The following is a 24,081-nucleotide window of genomic DNA, read 5'->3' as shown; positions in this document are numbered from 1 at the left end:
CCGCTCACTGCAACTAGAGAGAGCCCTTGCGCAGCAACAAAGACCCAGCACAGCCAAAAATAAATAAATTAATTAATTTTTAAAAATAAAAACAAATAAATAAAAGACACAGTTCAGCAACCAAAAATCATCCCTAAATAATTCCCATCATTATTTGCCTCTCTCAAGGAATATCCAGTTGTCACCCTACAAGGATACTTGCTGTCTCCATTTGTCCCCTTTCCATTCTCACCCTCCAGCTGGGTCGGAGCCTCTGTCCAAAGTCTCTGACTCCCAGCCTTGGCTTTTACTTCCTTCCTCCTCCATGTCCCGGCTCCTATCGTGTAGGTCCAATGAGCCTTGCCCATTACCCTGCTTCTCCACAGTGAAGGAGGAGCCAGGAGCCAACCGAGAAAGCACAGATGCTCCCCTTTCCTTCCAGCTCTCCAGCCCTGCCTCCCCCATCCCCCTAGGCCTGCATCACACCAAGCCTCAAGTGAAATCAGAGCTAGAACTCGGGGAAGGTGCGGCAGGCATGTGGCTGACCAAGCACAGACGAAATTCTTGGTGCAGAGCGTGGGGAAGAGTGGGGTGCTCGTGTGTTGGTAACTCTCACCCCATCACACTGAGCTCCTTTCTCCTAATTTCCCAACCCCTGTGACTAGAATCAGCAACAATTACCTCTCCTTTCTGAGTAGCCTAGTTAGGAATTCAGACCCGTCTTCTCCTGACCTGGTGAAGGGCGGTTCGTTTTACAAGGTGTCCTGTCTCACCCACATTTGGGGAAAACATCAAGATGTGCAGTTTCCAGCGTCTCAGTATTGGATTTTTAGGGACTGTTGGACTGAAGAGGAGCACTTATATTCTCAGTCCTGCCTGGATTTCCATATTATAGAGACTGCTTCCTGCTGGTGGAATCAACAAGCAGTTTAAAAAAAAAAAAAAATCCAGCCACCTTCCAAACACCCCTAGCCTTGGATTCCATATCCTTCTTACAAGAGCTGGGGGAGAGGCTGGGTGTGACCAGAAGACTCAGACCCAGGTCCTGGGTATCCCACTGCCGCCCCAAACCACCCAGCTGGCAGGACGGAGATGGGCGAGCCATTTGGGGACAGCTCTGCTGGATCCTGGCGCTGGGGGGAGGAGGAGGAGGGTCCTGCTTTCCACAGCCAGGCCTGGGCAAGCAGAGCCACTTCTGCCCCAAGCAAATCAATTGAAAGCCTTGGCCAAGCCTGTTTGAGTTGGTGAGAGCCCAAGTGGGAATTCCAATCTGCCAGTGTTTGCTCTGCAGGCAAAGAGAGCCAAACAGAAATGCTGCTCTGGGACTTTACACCAAATATCCAGTGGCTTGTTCTGCCAGCAGCGCTGAGCCAGCCCTCTGCACATCACCCTCTCCCAGCTCCCTGCTCTGTGAAAGCCTTCTGCTTGTGCCCTTAAAGGAAGCTTGCCCTCCCACACCACAGCCCCACAGCCCGTGCCTGGGCTTCCCTGCTGGGACCAGGCCCTGCAGGTGCAACCGGCCATCCCGTACCAGCTCCACCTGGACACGCATTCCCCCCACCCCCAGGTTCCTGATCTCTGCTTCCTGCTCTCAGCTCCATGCTTGCACCTCTCCCGCCCCCCCGCCCCGGCCATCTTGTCACTGGCCCAGACCCTCTCAGCCCCTGATCAGGACAGCCCACTGCAGCTGGCCTGACAGCAGAGGCAGAGCTGACAGCCAGAAAGCACGAACCATAGTTGACTATGTCTTTCTTTTTTTTACACTGTCACATGTATTTTATTTGATCTTTATAGCTGAACAGTTTTATCAGTTTTATCAGCCCATTTCTCAGACGAAATAGCTGAGGTTTCAAAAGACCAGACACCTTGCCCGAGGTCACCTGATTAAGGAATCCAAGTCTCCTGACTCTAAAACCATGGCACTCACTAACTTGCCCCCCTGCAGAAATTTTTAAATCTTTTGTTCACTCCCAGAGGCCTAGGGCAATTCCCACGATTCCTAGTGACAGCAGGCGGAGGTGGAGGTGTTTCCGCATTCCCCCATGCAACACTGGCACATCCAGTGTGGGCAGTTGGCAACGTCTGCTTTATCCCAGCCCTGAATCGGAGCCACTGCCTGAGGCCTGCATCCTGGGCTGACTGGGCTGCACCCATCAGAGTCCCCCCGGAAGCCCCCAGCCAAGAGTCACCCCCTTCACAGTTAGGTACTGGGTGTACACCCCGCTTACTTCAGGGCCATCTCCCAGGGCACTGGCACAAAGTTCTCTCCACCCGAGGAAGGAGCGAGGCCTGACGCCCTGCCCTCAGAGGGCTCCCCCACTGCATGGCGATGGGTCTCACGCTCCAGAGCAATCCTTCTGGGCACCGTTTCACACAGTTCTCAGTTTGGTCCTGAGTGTGATCATCTGCAAATGGAAATGATCTGAGTATCTTACAAGACACATGCTCTCTGCATTCAAACAATTATTGTCACTTCCTCAGGGAAATTTTCTCTCCTCTGTTCTGGCCGGATGACTGTCTCCCCTAGATAACCGTGGGCACCAAGAGGGCCAGGACGAGACTGTGGCTTTCTCGTCACAGAACCCCCAGCACCCTGCACAGCTCAGGAAATAGTAGTCGGGTGAATGAAACCATGAGTAACAGCTTCCACCAGCCCTTGTCCTCTGGCTTCAGGGGTGCCATCATCCAGGCCTGGAGACCACGGGGCCCCCATGGGACCCTTGTCCAGCCATTCTCAATTCTACGTGTTTTCTACTGAACTGACTCCCCAGGGTGGGCCTGGGCACCCAGCTACAGATGCTGGTTTCCCACCCCAGCTGGAGTCCCACCCCAGAACTCATTTCTCCTCTAAGAATAGGGCACCACCAAGGTGACAGGCCTCAAGAACACTCCCCAGAAATGGGAGCAGAGGGGGCACTGCCGGGCCTCTGGTCTGGCCAGTCGGGAGCAACGGGTGCCAGCCACCCTGCCCCACCTGGGCCTTCAGATGGCTCCATGATGGCTGGACTGGGGTGGTGCCAGGACCTTGCCAAATGTGGCAGTCATTTGGCCAGGGATGACACAGAAAATGGCACCTTTCGAGTAAAGAGTTCTAACTAACTTAAGGGGAGGGAGCAGCCCAAAGCGCCCAATGCTGCCACTCCTGTGGCCCCTGCATGAGGTGCCCCCCTGAGCTGCATGCCACACAACAGTATCCTTCCAGTCACGGCTGCACCCCTGGGGTACCACCATCACTGCGAGCCTGGGAGAAGCAGAGTAGAACTCCAAAGAGGGGCCTCCAGGGCTCTGGGTGCACAGAGAGAGCTGTAGCTCTGCCAGGTGTGGGCACGCCCACAAAGATGAGCGCAGCAGAGCTTCCAGGATCACAGGGCCACACCAGCTCAAAGGAGCCACGCACTCTTATGGGGCCGCTGGAAGCCCTTCTTGGTCCGGGGTCCTCAGGTGGCCTTCCCAGGAACCCGGTGGGTCCTTGATGCTGAGGTCAAAGGAGGAGAGAGCCAGTGTGGACCCTAGGTGTGTCTTCTGGTCAGGGTGGGCCTTGAGCCTCTCTCTCCCCACTCCCTACTTCCAAGGTCTGGCTGTGTCACGTGAGGGGGTAATCAGACTTCATGGGCATCTACTCAGGCCCAGTTCCCAAAGGTGGAGAAATGCCATGATCACAGCAGCCGTGAAGAGGCCAACTCAGAAAACCTGTGTTTAATTGGCGGGACAGGGTGTCACAGCCTGCGAGGCCCTCAGTGCCTGGGTGCCCACATCCAGCTACTTCTCCTCGACCTTCTCCAAGGACTGGGACTGCTTCTTCTGGGGCAAGTCTTCAAGCATCAGGCTCAGCACGTGCACGATCTCGTAGTACAGCTCCTGAAGCCTGGAAATGGAGGCGGAGAGGAGGCCTGAGCTCACGAAGGGGGTCCATGCCACCCTGGCCCTGCCCACGGCACTCTCGCACCTGCACGTTCATCACTCCTGGTAGGTGTGGGGTCAGGGAAGAGCAAGGACTTCGGAGCCACATAGGGCTGGGCTGGAAGCCTGGCTGTGCCACCCTACCTGTGGCCCCAGGAGTAAAGTCATTTCACCACATGTGTCAGGTGGGAGGCAACAGACTCCTGGGCTCGGAGTGAGGTGAGCACGTGGAGGTGCCCAGACGCTGCCTGATCCACGCTTGGGCCAACACTGGGCATTCCTAGATGCCCTCCTTTTAGTTCCTCCTGTCTACGAAGCCCTCAAGGCAGCTTTTGTTGAGAAACCAGGCTAATCGTGCTCCTCCCCTTCCTGCAAGTAATGGCCAGAATGACCCCAGCTAACTCACACTGAGCACAGCCCTGGGCCAGGCCAAGCTCAGAGCTTCACACACATTGCTTCCATAGAGTCAGCCCCTCCTGTGCCAGGTAGGAAAGGGACAAAGATTTTGCCAGAGTCACACAGCACCAAGCCAGGAGCTGCAGCTTCTGACTTGCCAGCCAGCGGTGTTCTCTCGGCCCTCCGAAAAGTGCTTGGTGAGGAGGGTCTTGGAGAGTCAGAGGAGCCAGTATTTAAAAACAGGTCAGGGTGGGCTGGGGAGGGCCAGTGGGCAGAGCCTCCCCCAGCCACAGGCCCGTCCGCACAGCAGCCCAGCCCCTGCGCACCGCCAGGAAGGGCCTCGCCCTACCCACCCTGCACATCAGCCATTGCCCCCCTGGGCCTGGGGCCAGGGTCAGCGGGGCTGGGACTGACTTGTAGATGGTAGCATCCTGGTTGTCCAGAGTGGACAAGTAGACATCAATGAAGGGTAGGCTCGTGCCAAAATCATCCAAGACCATGGGGTCAGTGTGCCGCAGGGTCTTCTTAAACTTCTCCACCAGCTCAGTGAAACTTTTGTGGTCAACGTTCTTCTGGAGAGGGAAGCATAAAGAGAGCAAGGATGAGGAGGTGGTGACCGGACTGCACAGGGACCTGGGGACCCTCCATGTGGGGCCCAGGCAGAGGCCTGAGTCCAATCACAGTTCACCCCAACCCCTTCTGGGCCTGGGCCCCCCAACTGAGGTCACCTGGTGAGCCACCATCCCTGACGTGAGGACAGGTGACACGGGACGGAATCGGTGAGAGCCGGAGCGTGGCTCAGCATTTCACCCTGTTCTGGACAAACCTGGGGCACACCAAGACAGGCGGGTGTCTCCACCTCAGAGAGGAGGCTGAGGAGGGAGGCACCGGCCACTTGGGGGAGAAAGGGGCAGCATGCTGTTCAGGACCCGGCCGAGCACCCCGGCAGCTCAGAGCACTTCGGCTGAAAAGAGAGGACTCTCCTCCAGCCCCTCACAGTTGCATCATGCTTGACAGAAAATCTCCAGCCCACTGTGCTCATTCTTGTTCCAGTTTAGAAAAACTGAGGTTAGTAACACCTGTCAGGGCCTCCGTGGCTTCGCCCACTCAGCGGACGGGGACCAAGCCTGCCTGGCGCCCAGCGAGTCCTCAGGAACAAGAGAGCTCCAGGCAAAAGGCCCAACAATGGAGTTTTGCCCATGAAGGAGGGAAATATTATAATCACAACACTCAACACTTGAAGAGGTCCAGAGAAATACAAAAATGCAGAGAATAACATCTGACTCTGAAAAGTACAGGGGGGGTGAGTAGCTGACTTACCAAATGCCACAGATGCCTAAGGCCACCCGCCCTCCACGCAGGCCCCAAGGCCCATCTTCCTGACCATTCCTTCAGCCCTGACTGTCCCTCTGTTTGTCCGCCGGCCCGTGGAGACCACCTACCTGTGTCTGCATCAGCTTGCTGACCTCCTCCTGTTGCCGCTTCAAAATCACATGCTTCTCTTCCATGAGTGTCATGTGTCTCTCTAGCATCAGCTCCCGCTCAAACTTTTTGACAGAGTCCTAGAGGGTGGGAGGATGGAGGTAAGATGTGGGCTCTCAGTGCGCACCACTCCCGTCTTCCTTCTTCCCCAGTCTCCCGCTGCTGCTCAGGCCCCTCAGCAGGAGGATTCCCTCACAGGCCAGCCCCCAGCTCAAGCTGCCAACTGTAGCTGCAGTGACTTCCCAAGCACCTATCCTGCAGGCCACTATCATGAGCGAGGGAAAATGCAGGGCTCAGGGAAAAGAGTCAGGGTGGGGTAGAGAGGCACGCACCTGGTCACCCCCCCTCCACTTCGGGAGGGAGATAGTTCAGTGTCCTCCCTTGAGACTTGGCCCATCCACCTGCCACACTTACCACTCCCCCATCCTTACAAGCACCACCTCACCTGAGTGTGAATGATCATCACACCCACGAACATGCTAAGGAAGACGAAGGAGGCAAGCAAGATGAAGATGATGGTGAACGAACGGCTCAGAATAAAATTCCGGGCATCCAGCTGCTGCTGCAGGTCTGTCCAGCCATCGACCTGCTCAGGCAAGGCAGAGTATGCTGAGCGCCGAGGCCCAGAGCGGCAGGCCTCCTCTCACCTACCGTGGGGAGCCCCAGCCCCACCGAGGAGCAGGCCGGCTTCCTTCCACATCAGCCCTGCAACACCCCCTAATCCTCTGACTCCAGGGCATACATGCTGGCCTGGAGCTGCATGGCACCACTGGGTGGGGACACTTCTGATCAAGGTACCCTAAGGGCTCTCCTCCAAAAGGCCTTCCATCCTTCCCCAAAAGACAATGCTTCTCTGCCAGGCCCTCCTTTGGAAAGACCCCAATCTTTCCAGAGTCCAGCAGAATCTAGACTTTGAGACTTGGGCTTTGCAGGCTTCTTCTGGGTGGATTTGTGACAGCCTGTTCCCAAAAAGGCTATGTGACATGGGTTTCCCTTCTAAATTAAACTTAATCTGAATGAATTATCTTTTGAAAACTTTTTGAAAGTTTTACACCCCCGTGGGACAAATAAGAATGCTCTAGGGAGTCACAAGATTAGAGATAGTGATGAACTCCTGGCCAGGGCACTGGCCTATCCTTAGTCCTAGGAGGCCAGCCCCCAGCTTCCTCAGCCCAGCTAAGTGTCTGAACATGGGAAAGGCTCCAAGGGAGGCCCAGCAGGTCCACACGCTCACACCAGCTGCCAGTCCCTTCTCAAGCCCCTGCCCCTACCACTGTTCCCAAACACGGTACCGTGGCCAAGCTGAAGAGGGTAAAGAAGGCCATAGCCAGGTTCCCCCAGTTATTCAGGTCAGCCCTCTCTGGAACTCCAAATAGGCAGAAGCCCAGGACAGCGAAGATGTACATCAGGACGAAGAGCAGGATGAGCACAGAGGCCACGGTGTAGGCTGTCTGCCCCACAGCGGTGATGAGCGTCTGCAAGGCAGAGGCACTGGGGCTAGGCCAGGCTGCAAGGCTGGGTTGGACTCAGAGGACAGAGGTCCAGCCTGTCCCAACACCAGCTGCCCCAGCATCCAGTGCCTTGCCTGGCACATGGCAGATGCTCCATAAATGGTTGGATGAATGAATGAGTGAATGAATGGGAACTGTGCCCAGACTGAGGGCTGGACCAACCTAACAGTGGTTCACCAATGCCTGGCCTCCACGCTCAGTTACCCATGGGTGGATCGCCCATGGTGCCCCAGGTCTCGTGTAGTCTCCCCATCAGCACCACTAAGCACTCCACGTGAACCCCAGCCTGCCTTTGTGGTCATCCTAAGGTGTCCTGCCCTGCTCCTCAGCTGAGGGCCAGCCCTGAATGCTCTTCCAGGCCGAGGAGGAGTACGGGAACTACCCTGGGAGTGGGAATGAAGAAGGCTGAGAGGAATAGGACTTCTCAATTTTTCTGGGCCCTATTTCACAGGCAGGTCTCCATCTTGTGACCTCAGTCTTCCCCCATGAGATGGGTGTTTGCCTTATCTCCCATGCCTCATCGTTCATTCTCCACGCCCTGGAGTCTTGCATATACATGTTCAGCTACCTTGATACTGTCACAGATACCATGTCAAGGTAGGAAGATGTTCCCATTTCAAGATGCAGGATCAGAGGCTCAAAGAAGCAAAATGCCTTGGTCACAGTCACACTCCGATAGAACGGCAGAGCTGGAACACATTCTCCAGCCCCTTGCCTTGTGCCACCACAGTCAACCACAAAAGCCCCTCTTTCAAAGCCAAGATACTATTTATTTATTTATTTATTTATTTTTTTTTTTAAACATCTTTATTGAAGTATAATTGCCTTACAATGGTGTGTTAGCTTCTGCTTTATAACAAAGTGAATCAGTTATACATATACAATATGTTCCCATTTCTCTTCCCTCTTGCATCTCCCTCCCTCCCACCCTCCCCATCCCACCCCTCTAGGTGGTCACAAAGCACCGAGCTGATACAAGATACTATTTATTGACTTAGCAGTAGGAAAGGAGGTACTGGTGGAGCTGGGACACAGGACAGTGAAGTTTTGACAGTCTGGGGTAAAGTGCAAAACAGAGAGACAACCCAGGAGCACTGGGGCTGCCCTGTATGTGGACCACTTTGGCAGCTGCCTGCAGGGGTGAATGCACACCCGACGCCCCCCCTCCCCTCCTTGGGGGAAGAAAAATCAGTGTTTAGGGATTAATTCCAAAAGAACTGAGCTGTAAAAAATTGCCTCCAATCCTGCAAGAGAGACAGAACTTCTTTCCCAAGACTGCTAAGACTGAAGAGGTAAGAACTCATGAAAAATGCTGCAATGGGACGCAGTCTGCAGGTGAGGTCTTCAGGATGGGGAGGGGCAGGGCCACGTGGAAGAACCTGAGGTACCTTGGAAGGATGAGGGAGAGGCCCCGGCTGGGTCTCCCACTTCCAGGCTAGTGCACAGGCCCAGTGCCACCTGAGGTCAAAGCCAAGCAGCCTCGGAAACAGCTGTGCAGAAAAAGTCACGCTCTCCAGAAGCCTGTGTGGGACTGACTCCTGACTGTTGGTCTTGGCCATGTTCTTCAAGCAACATCCAGACAGGCCCCATTATTCTGCAGTCTAGAAGGTTCAGAAATCTAGTCCCAGGAATGAGCCTCCAAGGTGGGAGAGCCGAGTCCAGGATGTTGGACCACCAGAGAACTCCCAGCCCCGTGGAATATTAATTGGTGAGAACTCTCCAAGAGGTCTCCACCCCAACACTAAGACCCGACTCCATCCAAGGGCCAGCAAGTTCCAGTGCTGGACGCCTCATGCCAAACAACTGGCAAGACAGGAACACAACCCCACCCATTAGCAGTCAGGCAGCCTAAAGTCATACTAAGCTCACAGACACCCCAAAACACACCACCAGGTGCAGCACTGTCCATCAGAGGGACAAGATACAGCCCCACCCACCAGAATACAGGCACCAGTCGCCCCCACCAGGAAGCCTACACAAGTCACTGGACCAACCTCACCCACTGGGGGCAGACAACAGAAGTAAGAGGAACTATGATCCTGCAGCCTGCATAAAGGATACTCCAAACACAGTAAGTTAAACAAAATGAGAAGACAGAGAAATATGCAGCAGATGAAGAGCAAGGTAAAAACCCACAAGACCAAACAAATGAAGAGGAGACAGGCAGTCTATCTGAAAAAGAATTCAGAGTAATGATAGTAAAGATGATCCAAAGTCTTGGAAATAGAATGGAGAAAATACAATAAATGTTTAACAAGGAGCTAGAAGAACTAAAGAGCAAACAAACAGTGATGAACAACACAATAACAGAAATTAAAAATACTCTAGAAGGAATCAATAGCAGAATAACTGAGATAGAAGAACGGATAAGTGAGCTGGAAGATAAAATGGTGGAAATAACTGCCATGGGGCAGAATAAAGAAAAAAGAATGAAAAGAATTGAGGACAGTCTCAGAGACCTCTGGGACAACATTAAATGCACCAACATTCGAAGTATAGGGGTCCAAGAAGAAGAAGAGAAAAAGAAAGGGTCTGAGAAAATATTTGAAGTGATTATAGTCGAAAACTTCCCTAACATGGGAAAGGAAAGAGTCAATCAAATCCAGGAAGCACAGAGAGTCCCTTACAGGATAAACCCAAGGAGAAACACGCTGAGACACATATTAATCAAACTGTCAAAAATTAAATACAAAGAAAAAATATTAAAGCAGCAAGGGAAAAGCAGCAGATAACATACAAGGGAATCCCCATAAGGTTATCAGATGATTTTTCAGCAGAAACTCTGCAGGCCAGAAGGGAATGGCAGGATATATTTAAAATGATGAAGGGGAGAAACCTACAACCAAGATTACTCTACCCAGCAAGGATCTCATTCAGATTCGACGGAGAAATTAAAACCTTTACAGACAAGCAAAAGCTAAGAGAATTCAGCACCACAAAACCAGCTCTACGGCAAACGCTAAAGGAACTTCTCTAAGCAGGAAACACAAGAGAAGAAAAGGACCTACAAAAACAAACTTGAAACAGTTAAGAAATTGGTAATAGGGACATACATATCGATAATTACCTTAAATGTGAATGGACTAAATGCTCCAACCAAAACACACAGACTGGCTGAATGGATACAAAAACAAGACCCGTTTATATGCTGTCTACAAAAGACCCACTTCAGACCAAGGGACACATACAGACTGAAAGTGAGGGGATGGAAAAAGATATTCCATACAAATGGAAATCAAAAGAAAGCTGGAGTAGCAATACTCATATCAGACAAAATAGACTTTAAAAAAAACACTCTTACAAGAGACAAGGAAGGACACTACATAATGATCAAGGGATCAATCCAAGAAGAAGATATAACAATTGTAAATCTTTATGCACCCAACATAGGAGCACCTCAATACATAAGGCAAATGCTAAGAGCCATAAAAGTGGAAATCAACAGTAACACAATAATAGCAGGGGACTTCAACACCCCACTTACACCAATAGACAGATCATCCAAACAGAAAATAAATAAGGAAACAAAAGCTTTAAATGACACATTAGATCAGATGGACTTAACTGATATTTATAGGACATTCCATCCAGAAACAATAGAATACACTTTCTTCTCAAGTGCACATGGAACGTTCTCCAGGATAGATCACATCTTGGGTCACAAATCAAGCCTTGGTAAATTTAAGAAAATTGAAATTGTATCAAGCATCTTTTCCAACCACAACGCTATGAGACTAGATATCAATTACAGGGAAAAAAACTGTAAAAAATACAAACACATGGAGGTTAAACAGCACGCTACTAAATAACCAAGAGATCACTGAAGAAATCAAACAGGAAATCAAAAACTACCTAGAAACAAATGACAATGAAAACACAATGACTCAAAACCTATGGGATGCAGCAAAAGCAGTTCTAAGAGGGAAGTTGACAGCAATACAATCCTACCTCAAGAAACAAGAGGGACTTCCCTGGTGGCACAGTGGTTAAGAATGTGCCTGCCAATGCAGGGGACACGAGTTCAATCCCTGGTCCGGGAAGATCCCACATGCCACGGAGCAACTAAGTCCCTGTGCCACGGAAGCCACAACTACTAAGCCCTCGTGCCACAACTACTGAAGCCCGTGTACCTAGATACAGCCCATGCTCCACAACAAGAGAAGCCACTGCCATGAGAAGCCCGTGCACGGCAATGAAGAGTAGCCCCTGCTCACCGCAACTAGAGAAAGCCCACATGCAGCAACGAAGACCCAACGGAGCCAAAAAAAAAAGGAAAGAAAAAGAAACAAGAAAAATCTCAAATAAACAACATAACCTTACACCTAAAGCAATTAGAGAAAGAAGAACAAAAAAAAAAACCCAAAGCTAGCAGAAGGAAAGAAATCAAAGAGATCAGATCAGAAATAAATGAAAAAGAAATGAAGGAAACAATAGTAAAGATTAATAAAACTAAAAGCTGGTTCTTTGGAAGATAAACAAAATGGATAAACCATTAGCCAGACTCATCAGGAAAAAAAGAGAGAAGACTCAAGTCAAAAGAATTAGAAATGAAAAAGAAGTAACAACTGACACTGCAGAAATACAAAGGAACATGAGAGACTACTATAAGCAACTATATGCCAGTAAAATGGACAACCTGGAAGAAATGGACAAATTCTTAGAAAAGTACAACCTTCCAAGACTGAATCAGGAAGAAATAGAAAATATGAACAGACCAATCATGAGCACTGAAATTGAAACTGTGATTAAAAATCCTCCAACAAACAAAAGCCCAGGGCCAGATGGCTTCACAGGTGAATTCTATCAAGCATTTAGAGACGAGCTAACACATATCCTTCTAAAACTCTTCCAAAACATAGCAGAGGGAGGAACACTCCCAAACTCATTCTATGAGGTCACCATCACCCTGATACCAAAACCAGACAGAGACACTACAAAAAAAGAAAATTAAAGACCAATATCACTGATGAATATAGATGCAAAAATCCTCAATAAAATACTAGCAAACAGAATCCAACAATACATTAAAACGATCATACACCATGATCAAGTGGGATTTATCCCAGAGATGCAAGGATTCTTCAATATATGCAAGTCAATCAATGTGATACACCATATTAACAAATTGAAGAATAAAAATCATATGATCATCTCAATAGATGCAGAAAAAGCTTTTGACAAAATTCAACACCCATTTATGATAAAAACTCTCCAAAAAGTGGGCATAGAGGGAACCTATCTCAACATAAGAAAGGCCATATACGACAAACCCACAGCAAATATCATTCTCAATGGTGAAAAACTGAAAGCATTTCCTCTAAGATCAGGAAAAGAGAAGGATGTCCACTCTCACCACTATTATTCAACATAGTTTGGAAGTCCTAGCCACGGCAATCAGAGAAGAAAAAGCAGTAAAAGGAATACAAATTGGAAAAGAAGAAGTAAAACTGTCACTGTTTGCAGATGACATGATACTATACATAGAGAATCCTAACAAAGACACCAGAAAACTACTAGAGCTAATCAATGAATTTGGTAAAGTTGCAGGATACAAAATTAATGCACAGAAATCTCTGGCATTCCTATACACTGACAACGAAAGATCAGAAAGAGAAATTAAGGAAACAACCCATTCACCATTGCAACAAAAAGAATAAAATATCTAGGAAAAAACCTACCTAAGGAGGTAAAAGACCTGTACTCAGAAACCTATAAGACACTGATGAAAGAAATCAAAAATGACACAAACAGATGGAGAGATATACCATGTTCTTAGATTGGAAGAATCAATATTGTGAAAATGACTATAATACCCAATCTACAGATTTAATGCAATCCCTATCAAATCACCCATGGCATTTTTTACAGAACCAGAAAAAAAATCTTAAAATTTGTATGGAGACACAAAACATCCCGAACAGCCAAAACAATCTTGAGGGGAAAAAAAAACGGAACTGGAAGAATCAGACTCCCTGATTTCAGACTATACTACAAAGCTACAGTAATCAAGACAATATGGTACTGGCACAAAAACAGAAATATAGATCAATGGAATAGGATAGAAAGCCCAGAGATAAACCCACATACCTATGGTCAACTAATCTATGACAAGGAGGAAAGGATATACAATGGAGAAAAGACACTCTCTTCAATAAGTGGTGCTGGGAAAACTGGACAGCTACATGTAAAAGAGTGAAATTAGAACACTCTCTAACACCATGCACAAAAATAAACTCAAATGGATTAAAGACATAAATGTAAGACTGGGCATTATAAAACTCTTAGAGGAAAACATAGGAAGAACACTCTTTGACATAAATCACAGCAAGATCTTTTTTTGACCCACCTCTAGAGCAATGGAAATAAAAACAAAAGTAAACAAATGGGACCTAATGAAACTTAAAAGCTTTTGCACAGCAAAGGAAACTATAAACAAGACGAAAAGACAACCCTCAGAATGGGAGAAAATATTTGCAAATGAATCAACGGACAAAAGATTAATCTCTAAAATATATAAACAGCTCATGCAGCTCAATATTAAAAAAAAAAACCAACCCAATCAAAAAGTGGGCAGAAGACCTAAATAGACATCTCTCCAAAGAAGACATACAGATGGCCAAGAGGCACATGAAAAGCCGCTCAACATCACTACTTATTAGAGAAATGCAAATCAAAACTACAATGAGGTATCACCTCACACCAGTCAGAATGGGCATCATCATAAAATCTACAAACAACAAATGCTGGAGAGGGTGTGGAGAAAAGGGAACCCTCTTGCACTGTTGGTGGGAATGTAAATTGGTACAGCCACTATGGAGAATAGTATGGAGGTTCCTTTAAAAACTAAAAATAGAACTACCATATGACCCAGCAATCCCACTACTGGGCATATACCCTAAGAAAACCATAATTCAAAAAGTCACATGCACCCCAATGTTCATTGCAGCACTATTTACAATAGCCAGGTCATGGAAGCCACCTAAATGCCCATCGACAGACGAATGGATAAAGAAGATGTGGTACATATATACAATGGAATATTACTCAGTCATAGAAAGGAATGAAACTGGGTCATTTGTAGAGATGTGGATGGACCTAGAGACTGTCATACAGAGTGAAGTAAGTCACAAAGAGAAAAACAAATATTGTATATTAATGCATATATGTGGAATCTAGAAAAATGGTATAGATTCACCAGTTTGCAAGGCAGATAGAGACACAGATGTAGAGAACAAATGTATGGACACCAAGGGGGGAAAATGGGGGGGGCGGTGGTGGTGGGATGAATTGGGAGATTGGGATTGACATATATAAACTAATATATATAAAACATAACTAATAAGAACCTGCTGTATAAAAAAAAATAAATAAAGCAAAATTTTTAAAAAAACTAAAAATAGAACTACCATATGACCCAGCAATCCCACTACTGGGCATATACCCTGAGAAAACCATATTTCAAACAGAGTCATGTACCACAATGTTCATTGCAGCTCTATTTACAATAACCAGGACATGGAAGCAACCTAAGTGTCCATCGACAGATGAATGGATAAAAAAGATGTGGCACATATATACAATGGAATATTACTCAGCCATAAAAAGAAACGAAATTGAGTTATTTGTAGTGAGGTGGATGGACCTAGAGTCTGTCATACAGAGTGAAGTAAGTCAGAAAGAGAAAAACAAATACCGTATGCTAACACATATATATGGAATCTAAAAAAAGAAAAAGGTTCTGATGAACCTAGGGGCAGGACAGGAATAAAGACTCAGACGGAGAGAATGGACTTGAGGACATGGTGGGGGGAGGGTAAGCTGGGATGAATTGAGGGAGTAGCATGGACATATATACACTACCAAACGTAAAATAGCTAGCTAGTGGGAAGCAGCCACATAGCACAGGGAGATCAGCTCGGTGCTTTGTGACCACCTAGAAGGGTGGGATAGGGAGGGTGGGAGGGAGACACAAGAGGGAGGAGATATGGGGATATATGTATATGTATAGCTGATTCACTTTGTTATAAAGCAGAAACTAACACACCACTGTAAAGCAATTATACTCCAATAAAGATGTTAAAAAAATAAATAAAAATGAAAGATACATGTACCACAGTGTTCATTGCAGCACTATTTACAATAGCCAGGACATGGAACCAACCTAAATGTCCATCGACAGATGAATGGATAAAGAAGATGTGGCACATATATACAATGGAATATTACTCAGCCATAAAAAGGAATGAAATTGAGTTATTTGTAATGAGGTGGATGGACCTAGAGTCTGTCATACAGAGTGAAGTAATAAGTCAGAAAGAGAAAAACAAATACTGTATGCTAACGCACATATATGGAACTAAAAAACGGTATTGATGAACCTAGTGGCAGGGCAGGAATAAAGACACAGATGTAGAGAATGGACTTGAGGACACAGCGGGGGAAAGGGAAGCTGGGATGAAGTGAGAGAGTAGCATTGACATATATACACTACCAAACGTAAAGTGGATGGCTAGTGGGAAGCAGCCGCATAGCACAGGGAGATCAGCTCGGTGCTTTGTGACCACCTAGAGGGGTGGGATAGGGAGGGTGGGAGGGAGACTCAAGAAGGAGGGGATATGGGGGTATATGTATACATATAGGTGATTCACTTTGTTGTGCAGCAGAAACTAACACAACAGTGTAAAGTAATTATACTCCATTAAAGATATAAAAATACATAAATAAATAAAGTTACTATTAAAAAAAAAAAGAAAGCCCAGAGATAAACTCACGCACATATGGTCACCTTATCTTTGACAAAGGAGGCAAGAATATACAGTGGAGAAAAGACAGTCTCTTCAATAAGTGGTGCGGGAAAACTGGACAGCTACATGTAAAAGAATGAAATTAGAACACTTCCTAACACCATACACAAAAGTAAAGTCAAAATGAATTAAGGACCTAAATGTAAGGCCAGACACTATAAAACTCTTAGGGGAAAACATTGGCAGAACACTCTATTACATAAATCACAGCAAGATCCTTTGTGACCCACCTCCTAGAGTAATGGAAATAAAAACAAAAATAAACAAATGGGACCTAATGAAACTTAAAAGCTTTTGCACAGCAAAGGAAACCATAAATAAGACAAAAAGACAACCCTCAGAATGGGAGAAAATATTTGGAAACGAAGCAACTGACAAAGGATTAATCTCCAAAATATACAAGCAGTTCATGCAGCTCAATATCAAAAAAACAAACAACCCAATGCAAAAATGGGCAGAAGACCTAAATAGACATTTCTCCAAAGAAGACATACAGGTGGCCAACAAACACATGAAAAGATGCTCAACATCATTAATCATTAGAGAAATGCAAATCAAAACTACAATGAGGTATCACCTCACACCAGTCAGAATGGCCATCATCAAAAAATCTAGGAACAATAAATGCTGGAGAGGGTGTGGAGAAAAGGGAACCCTCCTGCACTGTTGGTGGGAATGTAAATTGATACAGCCACTATGGAGAACAGTATGGACGTTCCTTTAAAAACTAAAAATAGAATTACCATATGACCCAGCAATCCCACTACTGGGCATATACCCTAAGAAAACCATAATTCAAAAAGACACATGCACCCCAATGTTCATTGCAGCACTATTTACAATAGCCAGGACATGGAACCAACCTAAATGTCCATCGACAGATGAATGGATAAAGAAGATGTGGCACATATATACAATGGAATATTACTCAGCCATAAAAAGGAATGAAATTGAGTTATTTGTAGTGAGGTGGATGGACTTAGAGACTGTCATACAGAGTGAAGTAACTCAGAAAGAGTAGAACAAATACTGTATGCTAAAGCATATATTTGGAATCTAGAAAAATGGTACTGATGAACCTAGTGGCAGGGCAGGAATAAAGACAGAGATGTAGAGAATGGACTTGAGGACACAGTGGGGGAAAGGGAGGCTGGGATGTAGTGAGAGAGTGGCATGGACATATATACACTACCAAATGTATAATAGCTAGCTAGTGGGAAGCAGCTGCATAGCATAGGGAGATCAGCTCAGTGCTTTGTGACCACCTAGAGGGGTGGGAGGGAGGCTCAAGAGGGAGGGGATATGGGGATATATTTATTCATATAGCTGATTCGCTTTGTTGTACAGCAGAAACTAACACAACATCGTAAAGCAGTTATACTCTAATAAAGATGTATAAAAAAAAAAAGAAATCTAGTCCCATGGATGTTTACCCAGATCCCCATAGGCTGGTAGCTCCTTCCCTGAGCAAGTTCTGCACTTTCTAGGCCTACAGCCTGGCCCCCTGTAGGTGCCTGATTCTGAATTCCCAAATTCTTTGGGGAAGCAACTCCTAGCCCCCAGTTCAGCTGTCCTGGGCTCTGAATCAAGCTAGAGCTGCCCTCCTGGCCTTGGGGCATTCTGGGCATGGAGAGGACCTCTTGTCAGGGCAGGTACTTGGGCCCTGCCGCTCTGATGGGTGGCAAGTGATGCACCCCAAAGAGCAGCAGGCAGGGAGGGAGGCGAGGCTGATGTTCTCACTGCAGCCCAGTGTCTGAAGGTGGTTCTTCAGGCTGAAATGCAGATGAACAAGGACAGTGTGGCCCTTCGTTGCCCAGCTAACAGAGCTTCTCTGTGTGCAAAACAGCAAAGAACTATTTCCTCATGGTGCAGGTTTATTGCCATGAGGTGGAAGGCAGAATGTCATTTTAATTCATCAGGGAACAGGAGTCAAGAATGTGCCAGAGTGCCAGCTCTGGGCACTGAGCTGCAGCTCTGTTAGAGCCTCATCTAGACCTCAATGAATATAAATCAGCACAGAGGTGCAAGGCCCCACCGTTGGCACCTCCAGCTCCCCTGGCCAGCTGGCCAGGCTGGTGTACAGAGGGCATGTAATCCAGAGTCACTTTTGGGGTCCAGTGACATCCCAAAACCCATAGAAGAGCTACAACCCGTGGGTCTGATGGTTCCCCAGGGAACAACTTTTGGATACAAGGCTCTGCTTAATGACAGAAAGACCTTGAGGTCAAACATGGACTGTATGTGTATGAACATGCTGTGTCTGCGTGCCCATGGGTGTCTGCATGACCACATGGGCCAAAGGCCAAGCAGAGGCCTTCGGTCACCAAGCAAGCCAGGCTGAGCTCTGGGATAGGCCTTGGCCAGTGGGGAGGGCTGTGTGCCCTTCACTGGATCCCTGGGCTGTCCCTGCCGGGCGCCAAGACCCAGGCACCTCCAGGCCTTCCCCTCTGACCAGGCTGCCACCACACAATGCACTCAGCAGGCGGCTCGTGCCCTCAGCCTCACAAGGGACAATCTGGGTCACTGACCCTTCCCCCACTCCCCAAGATGGAAGCCCCTCTTGCCACCAGTCCTTTCTGCTTCCTCCTCCCTGTATAGCCCTGGACTTCCTTTCCCTCAGCCCACCACCATCACCACCTTCCTCTCATGACTCCCGCAGGTCTCCGGCACCTTCATTCCACAGTGATCTCTCTCCTGGCCTTCCCTGTAAAGCGTCTCTTGCCTGAGGACATTGCTCCGCAGCAGCCCTCTAGAGGGAGGCTGCCCATCCCCCACTCACCTGAATCAGGAGGTCATCCCCTACTTTATCCTCGGAGCCCCAGCCTCCATGGGCAAAGGCCCTGCCTCTGGGCAGGGCCAACCTTCCACCTTCCCACGCCCTGTTGCATCTCGGAACGGCTCCACCCTACCCTGCTGTCATCCTGGGGGCCTTCAGCATCTCTGTGGACACCCACCAACCCCCAGGCCTCTTCGTCCCTTGACTTCCTCATCTCCAGCGACCCTTGAATCACTTTAGGCCCCTGCTCCCTTGGTGCCCCATACCCGAAAAAATGGCTACAGCCCCCAATGTCTGATTACTCCCTCACTCCGAGGTGCCCGTCACCTGGCATTCACCTCCCAGAGAGCTCCAGTCTTCTTTCCTGTCCACCTGCTTTACTCTCATCCCTCCCTGACATAGACTCCATAGCCCAGCACCTCAAACACTCCCTTCCCCACTTCTGGGACACATTATAGGGTCTGCCTCTAGCCCACGAACAAGGGGAGTCACTCTCAAGTGTAAAAGGAGTGGTGCCATGATTCCAGGTGCACTTTAGAGATTCCTCCAGCTGCTGAGGCATTTCTGCTCCAGGGCTCTCAGTCGTGTGGGAAGCTATAGCAGGAACCCATGGAAAGGTGAATGGTGATGGAGAAACAATGATGGCTGTTGGAGTGAAAAGGTGTGAACAAGCCAAGAACTATCTAGGAGGCCAAGCTATAGGACTTTGAGAGAGAGAGAGCTCAAAGCCGACACTCAAATTTATGACTTGGCAGTTGACTTGACAGGAGGCACCCATCACCAACAGACAAAATACAGGAGGAGGAGCCAGGTCTTGGGATTTGAGGGTGGGGGTGGGAGGAGAGTGAAGACTTCCAGCTTAGACACGTTGAGTTTGAGGAGTATGTGAGCTATCCGGGAAGCAGTTAGGTCTGAAGTTCAAAGAAAGAGGCGTGGGCAGGTGAAGACCCCTGAAAAGTGCAAAAGGTCACCCAAAGAGAATATAGAGTGAGAAGAGAAGAGAACTCAGGACACAGTCCTGAGAAAACCACACTCATGGGCAAGGCAAAGAAAACACGCACCTGAGAAGTTATGCCTAAGAGGCTGGAGGGAAACCAAGAGAAAGCGGTGACAGGAGGTTGCTGGCAACCTCAGAGGGGCTAGTTACTGGGGAGAGGAGGGAGGAAGCCCGGACACAAATGACAGGTAAGGAAGAGGGACTGGGAGAACAGACACCCCTTCCAGGAGCCTTGCCGTGAAGAGGAGCAGGAGGATGGGACCATGCTGTTTGGGAGGGGACGCACACAGGTACGTGACCACATGAGAACAAGACCTGAATGGACGGGGTCTGCAGGAGGGGGAGCTCTTTAACATGCGCTTATTCTCCACTCAGGCCTGGGGCTCCCTTGGGCTCCCATGGGCTCCCTGAGTGTCGGACCTAAGCCCTAGACAGACAGACACCAGGCTGGGCTAGGGGCAACCTCTCAGCAGAACAGGCTGACACACCCTAACTTGTCGAATAGGTCCAAACCAGCCCCTTCCTGGAGAAGCACGGGTACTGACCAGAGCCAGGGCAAACACACCATGTCCAGGATGAATACCTGAGGGCATGTTTGGGGCACCTCTGAGGTTTGTTCTGAAACCTCTGAGCCAAGTAAAGACTGGCCACCCTCTGCCCTCTCAGCAGGAGCAGCACTTCCAGAGCTGCCTGAACAAGTCATGAGACCCTTCCCATCAAGAGAAGCAGCAGATTTTTCAATCGTTCGGGGAAAGCAGTGAGTGGCCGAAGCCACCAAAAAGCTGGAGACTCCTGGGCATGTAGTCCAAAGGGTCTGGACCATAAGAAAATCAGTCACTTTGCAACATGGGAGAGAGGAAAAGATCAGATGGTCTTGAGTCAGACACACCTTTCGAAGCTCAGCTCCAGCATCTAACTGCTGAGTGACCTTGGGTCTCAATTTCTTCATCTGTAAAATGGAGCTAGTACCTTTCCTAGAATCGTTTTAAGATTAAATGAGATAACACAGGTAAACATCAACCTGCCACACAAGAGGACTCAGTCACTGCATGAGAGTAGCAGAATTATCATTCCATCAGGGGCTGATGGGCAGACTGGCCCTATCACCTGCACTCCCAGAACCACGGCATCCCATGTCACTCACCCGGATGCCGCGGCTATAGGTGACAAGCTTGAGAATGCGCAGGGACTGTACGCCATCGGCGATGTTGAGGTAGGGGTAGTGCTTGCCCTTGATCTTGCGGAGACTGTAGGGGATGAAGATGATGATGATAATGATCACATCTAGCAGGTTGTAGCCATCCTTCCAGTAGTTGATGGGGTCCACGTAGAGCTTCATGCAGAACTCGGAGCTATAGATGGACACAAAGATGAGCTCTGAGACCTAAAGGGGTGGTAAGGGTGAGAGGGTCAGACCAAGCTGTAGACCTTCCCCCTGCCTGGGCCACCCTATCAGGTGTGTGTGTTGGCGGGGCGAGGGTGGGAGCGGGTGCTCCTAAGTCAGCCACAAGACAGAGAAACCCAGGCAGAGTCCCTGGCACACAGTGGACACAATGTGCCTGATTCCCTTCTCTTTCTGTGTCTTGCCTATCCTGTGGTCCTGAGCTTAGGGCTGGGTTTGACTCAGATAGCTTGGGAATGACTGACTGACCGATGGACAGAATGACTATTGAGGCCCGGTGGGAGGTGCACATCAGGCAACCTGGATTTCCAAAGAGAAGATCCCAAGAGCCTTCTGGCCAACCTGAATACCCAGACTTTTGGGAAAGGAGATGAACTACTCACACATCTACTTTATTTACTCTATTATCACACATACTTAAAATCAGTTAATTAATCTACTTCTGAAGAACATTCTGGTTTTTTTTTTCCACTTTTATACTTTATGAAACAATCTTATTCAAATTCTTCTCATGCATCTACAACTCCAGTGGCTTTGATTTTACCAAAAGGTACTTTTTGAGTCATCTAAGTTTTTCCTTATAATCAGTGAATTCATTCAGTGAGGAAGCTTTGATTAAGCATCTACCACATGCCAAGCAAGCACTGTTTCAGGCACAGGGAAATGAGACAGTCAATGAGACAGTCTCATTTTTTTTTTTTTTAGAAGTTACTTTTTTTTTATTGGGAAACCAATGTAACAAACCTAAACTTATTGAAAATGAAAATCAGTAACTAAGACTCTGCAGGCCCCATCCCCAACCAGCACCAAGGCATCTATTTGGCCTAACCCCAGTTTCTCTAGTCCCCAAAAGAACAACCATGTGAAGAACCCGGGGTCAACCTCAGGGCACACACTGCAACTCCCTCTACCCCACCCTCAACTGACACACACACCCCGGATCAGCAGGCTGGGTCTAGGCCCAAGGAGGGAATAGCGAGGTTTTCTGGGTGGCAGGGAATCACGCCCCAACCTGCTCAAAATCCCAAGTTAGGAAAGGAAGACAGAAGGAAGACTGGCTTGCCCACCCACTCCCTCCCCCCAGTCCCCCCAGACAACAGGCTCACATCCCTGATCGGTAACACTGTGATTCTGAGGTGTCAGTAGGGCTCCCAGTGGCTTCACCAGATTACTGCAAAGGGCCCAGGGGAGGGGGCAGGCATTTACCCTGCCACCTGTTCAGTGTTAGCCAGCCAAGCTGCTGCCCTCAGCTTGTGCTGTGGCCCCTCTCCCCCGCAGACACCCACGGCTGGGGACCAGGCATCCTGCCAGAGAGAAATGAGTCCAGGAGGCCCTTGCTTCCCCAGCCAGGGAGGAAGGATGGCCTGGGAAGCCTGGGACGGCCACACCAGCTTCCTGGCTTCCAAGAAGCTCTTGGGGTGTCGTATCTGCCCGACGCCGACGGCTACGAGAATGAGGGTCTGCAGGATAGATCACCACAGCACGCCGAGGAAGCTGACAGTCTAGTAGGGGAGACGGAAATGAATGTTTAGACAAATACATACATAACATCAGACAGGAAGGAAAGTGAAACAGCCAAAGGGGAGAGAGGGGCTGGCCAGGGTGCGGAGGGGCCGGCATGGCAGCTACTTTAGAAAAGGTGCTGAGTGGAGGCCTTGCTAAAGCCAGGGATGGAGCCATGATAAAAACTGGGAGATTACTCCCCAATGGCGAGTACAAGGACCCTAAGGGGAGAAAGGAACAGCAAAGCCAGCGTGGCAGAACAGAAAGGGGTGAGCAGAGCAGGAGATGCAGTTGGAGGGGCGGGCCATGTAGGGAGGGCCTTGTAGGCCTGGTGAGGGCTGTGAACTTTAACCTCAGCCTTGGAGGAGTTTGAGCAAGGGAGTGATGTGAACTGATTTACATTTTTAAGAGATCTCCGTGGAAAAGAGACCGTGGGGGAACTGGCAGGAATAGCAACTGGGAGGCAAGTTAGGGAGGAGGTGATAGATAGTAGAAGAATCATCATCCAGGCAAGAGACGAGGTTAGATTGTATTGGAGTGGGGGACAGTGTGGAGCTGAAGAGAAGAGGACAGATCCCGGAAGTATTTTGAGGGCAGTAATGACAGGACTTGCTGATGGACTCAGGGATGCACAGGGTAGAGAGAAGGCAAGGAAGACTCTAGTGCTTCACACAGAGCAACTGGGTAAACGCCGATACCTTTAACTGAGATGAGTTTGGGGTGGGGTGAAGGGGGGCTAGAGAGAGTTTCTATTTCCATTTCTAGAGGGAAATAGAAAAGTTTTTGAGATACACCACCTTTTAAATATGTCAGATGCTGTCACTGGAAATTGTAACTCAAAGCCACAACTGTCCATTTGGAAAACACGTATACTTATATTTGTGGTCTCCACATGGCAACCATTTACATACACTTTTATGTTTGTTAACTACAATGAAACATTTAATATACACAAAAAGGTATAAAGAATAATATAATGAACAACCATATACCACCACCCAGCTTAAGAAATAAAATATTACCATTACAGGCAGAGCCTCGCATTGATCAGATCCCCTTCCCTTCCCACAAAAGTAATCCTATTTTAAATCTTCAGTAGGTCTTGCTAGTGTATTTTATACTTTTACCACATACGTATCCCTAAAAGTACACAGTATGGTTTTGCATTTTTTATACACTACATAAATTGCATATACATTACAGTTTTCTTTGGGTGATTTTTTTCATTTAAAATTATAAGATTCATCCATGTTGATATATGTAAACCTAGTTTAGTGTTTCACCACTATTTAGCAATTCCACTTATGAAAATACTATGATTTCTTTATCCA

The 24,081-nt window shown here is 48.1% G+C and overlaps 1 protein-coding gene across 1 annotated transcript in view; it reads right to left on the bottom strand.

Annotated features, from left to right (window-relative positions):
• Window positions 1-3,464: 3,464 nt before the first annotated feature.
• The window catches only part of CATSPER3 (cation channel sperm associated 3), a 39,530-nt gene continuing 18,913 nt past the window's right edge, over window positions 3,465-24,081 (bottom strand). Inside the window, exons 3-8 of the mRNA XM_059919481.1 lie at window positions 20,990-21,229; window positions 7,050-7,232; window positions 6,203-6,343; window positions 5,718-5,837; window positions 4,690-4,847; window positions 3,465-3,844 (exon numbers count right to left, since the gene is read on the bottom strand). Coding sequence (XP_059775464.1) covers window positions 3,739-3,844; window positions 4,690-4,847; window positions 5,718-5,837; window positions 6,203-6,343; window positions 7,050-7,232; window positions 20,990-21,229 — 948 coding nt within the window. The 3' untranslated portion in view covers window positions 3,465-3,738. The remainder of the gene's footprint in view (window positions 3,845-4,689; window positions 4,848-5,717; window positions 5,838-6,202; window positions 6,344-7,049; window positions 7,233-20,989; window positions 21,230-24,081) is intronic.

The sequence above is a fragment of the Balaenoptera ricei genome, chromosome 3 (assembly GCF_028023285.1).
Source record: "Balaenoptera ricei isolate mBalRic1 chromosome 3, mBalRic1.hap2, whole genome shotgun sequence".
Lineage (NCBI taxonomy): Eukaryota > Metazoa > Chordata > Mammalia > Artiodactyla > Balaenopteridae > Balaenoptera > Balaenoptera ricei.
This window is presented reverse-complemented; position numbering and strand designations above follow the sequence as displayed.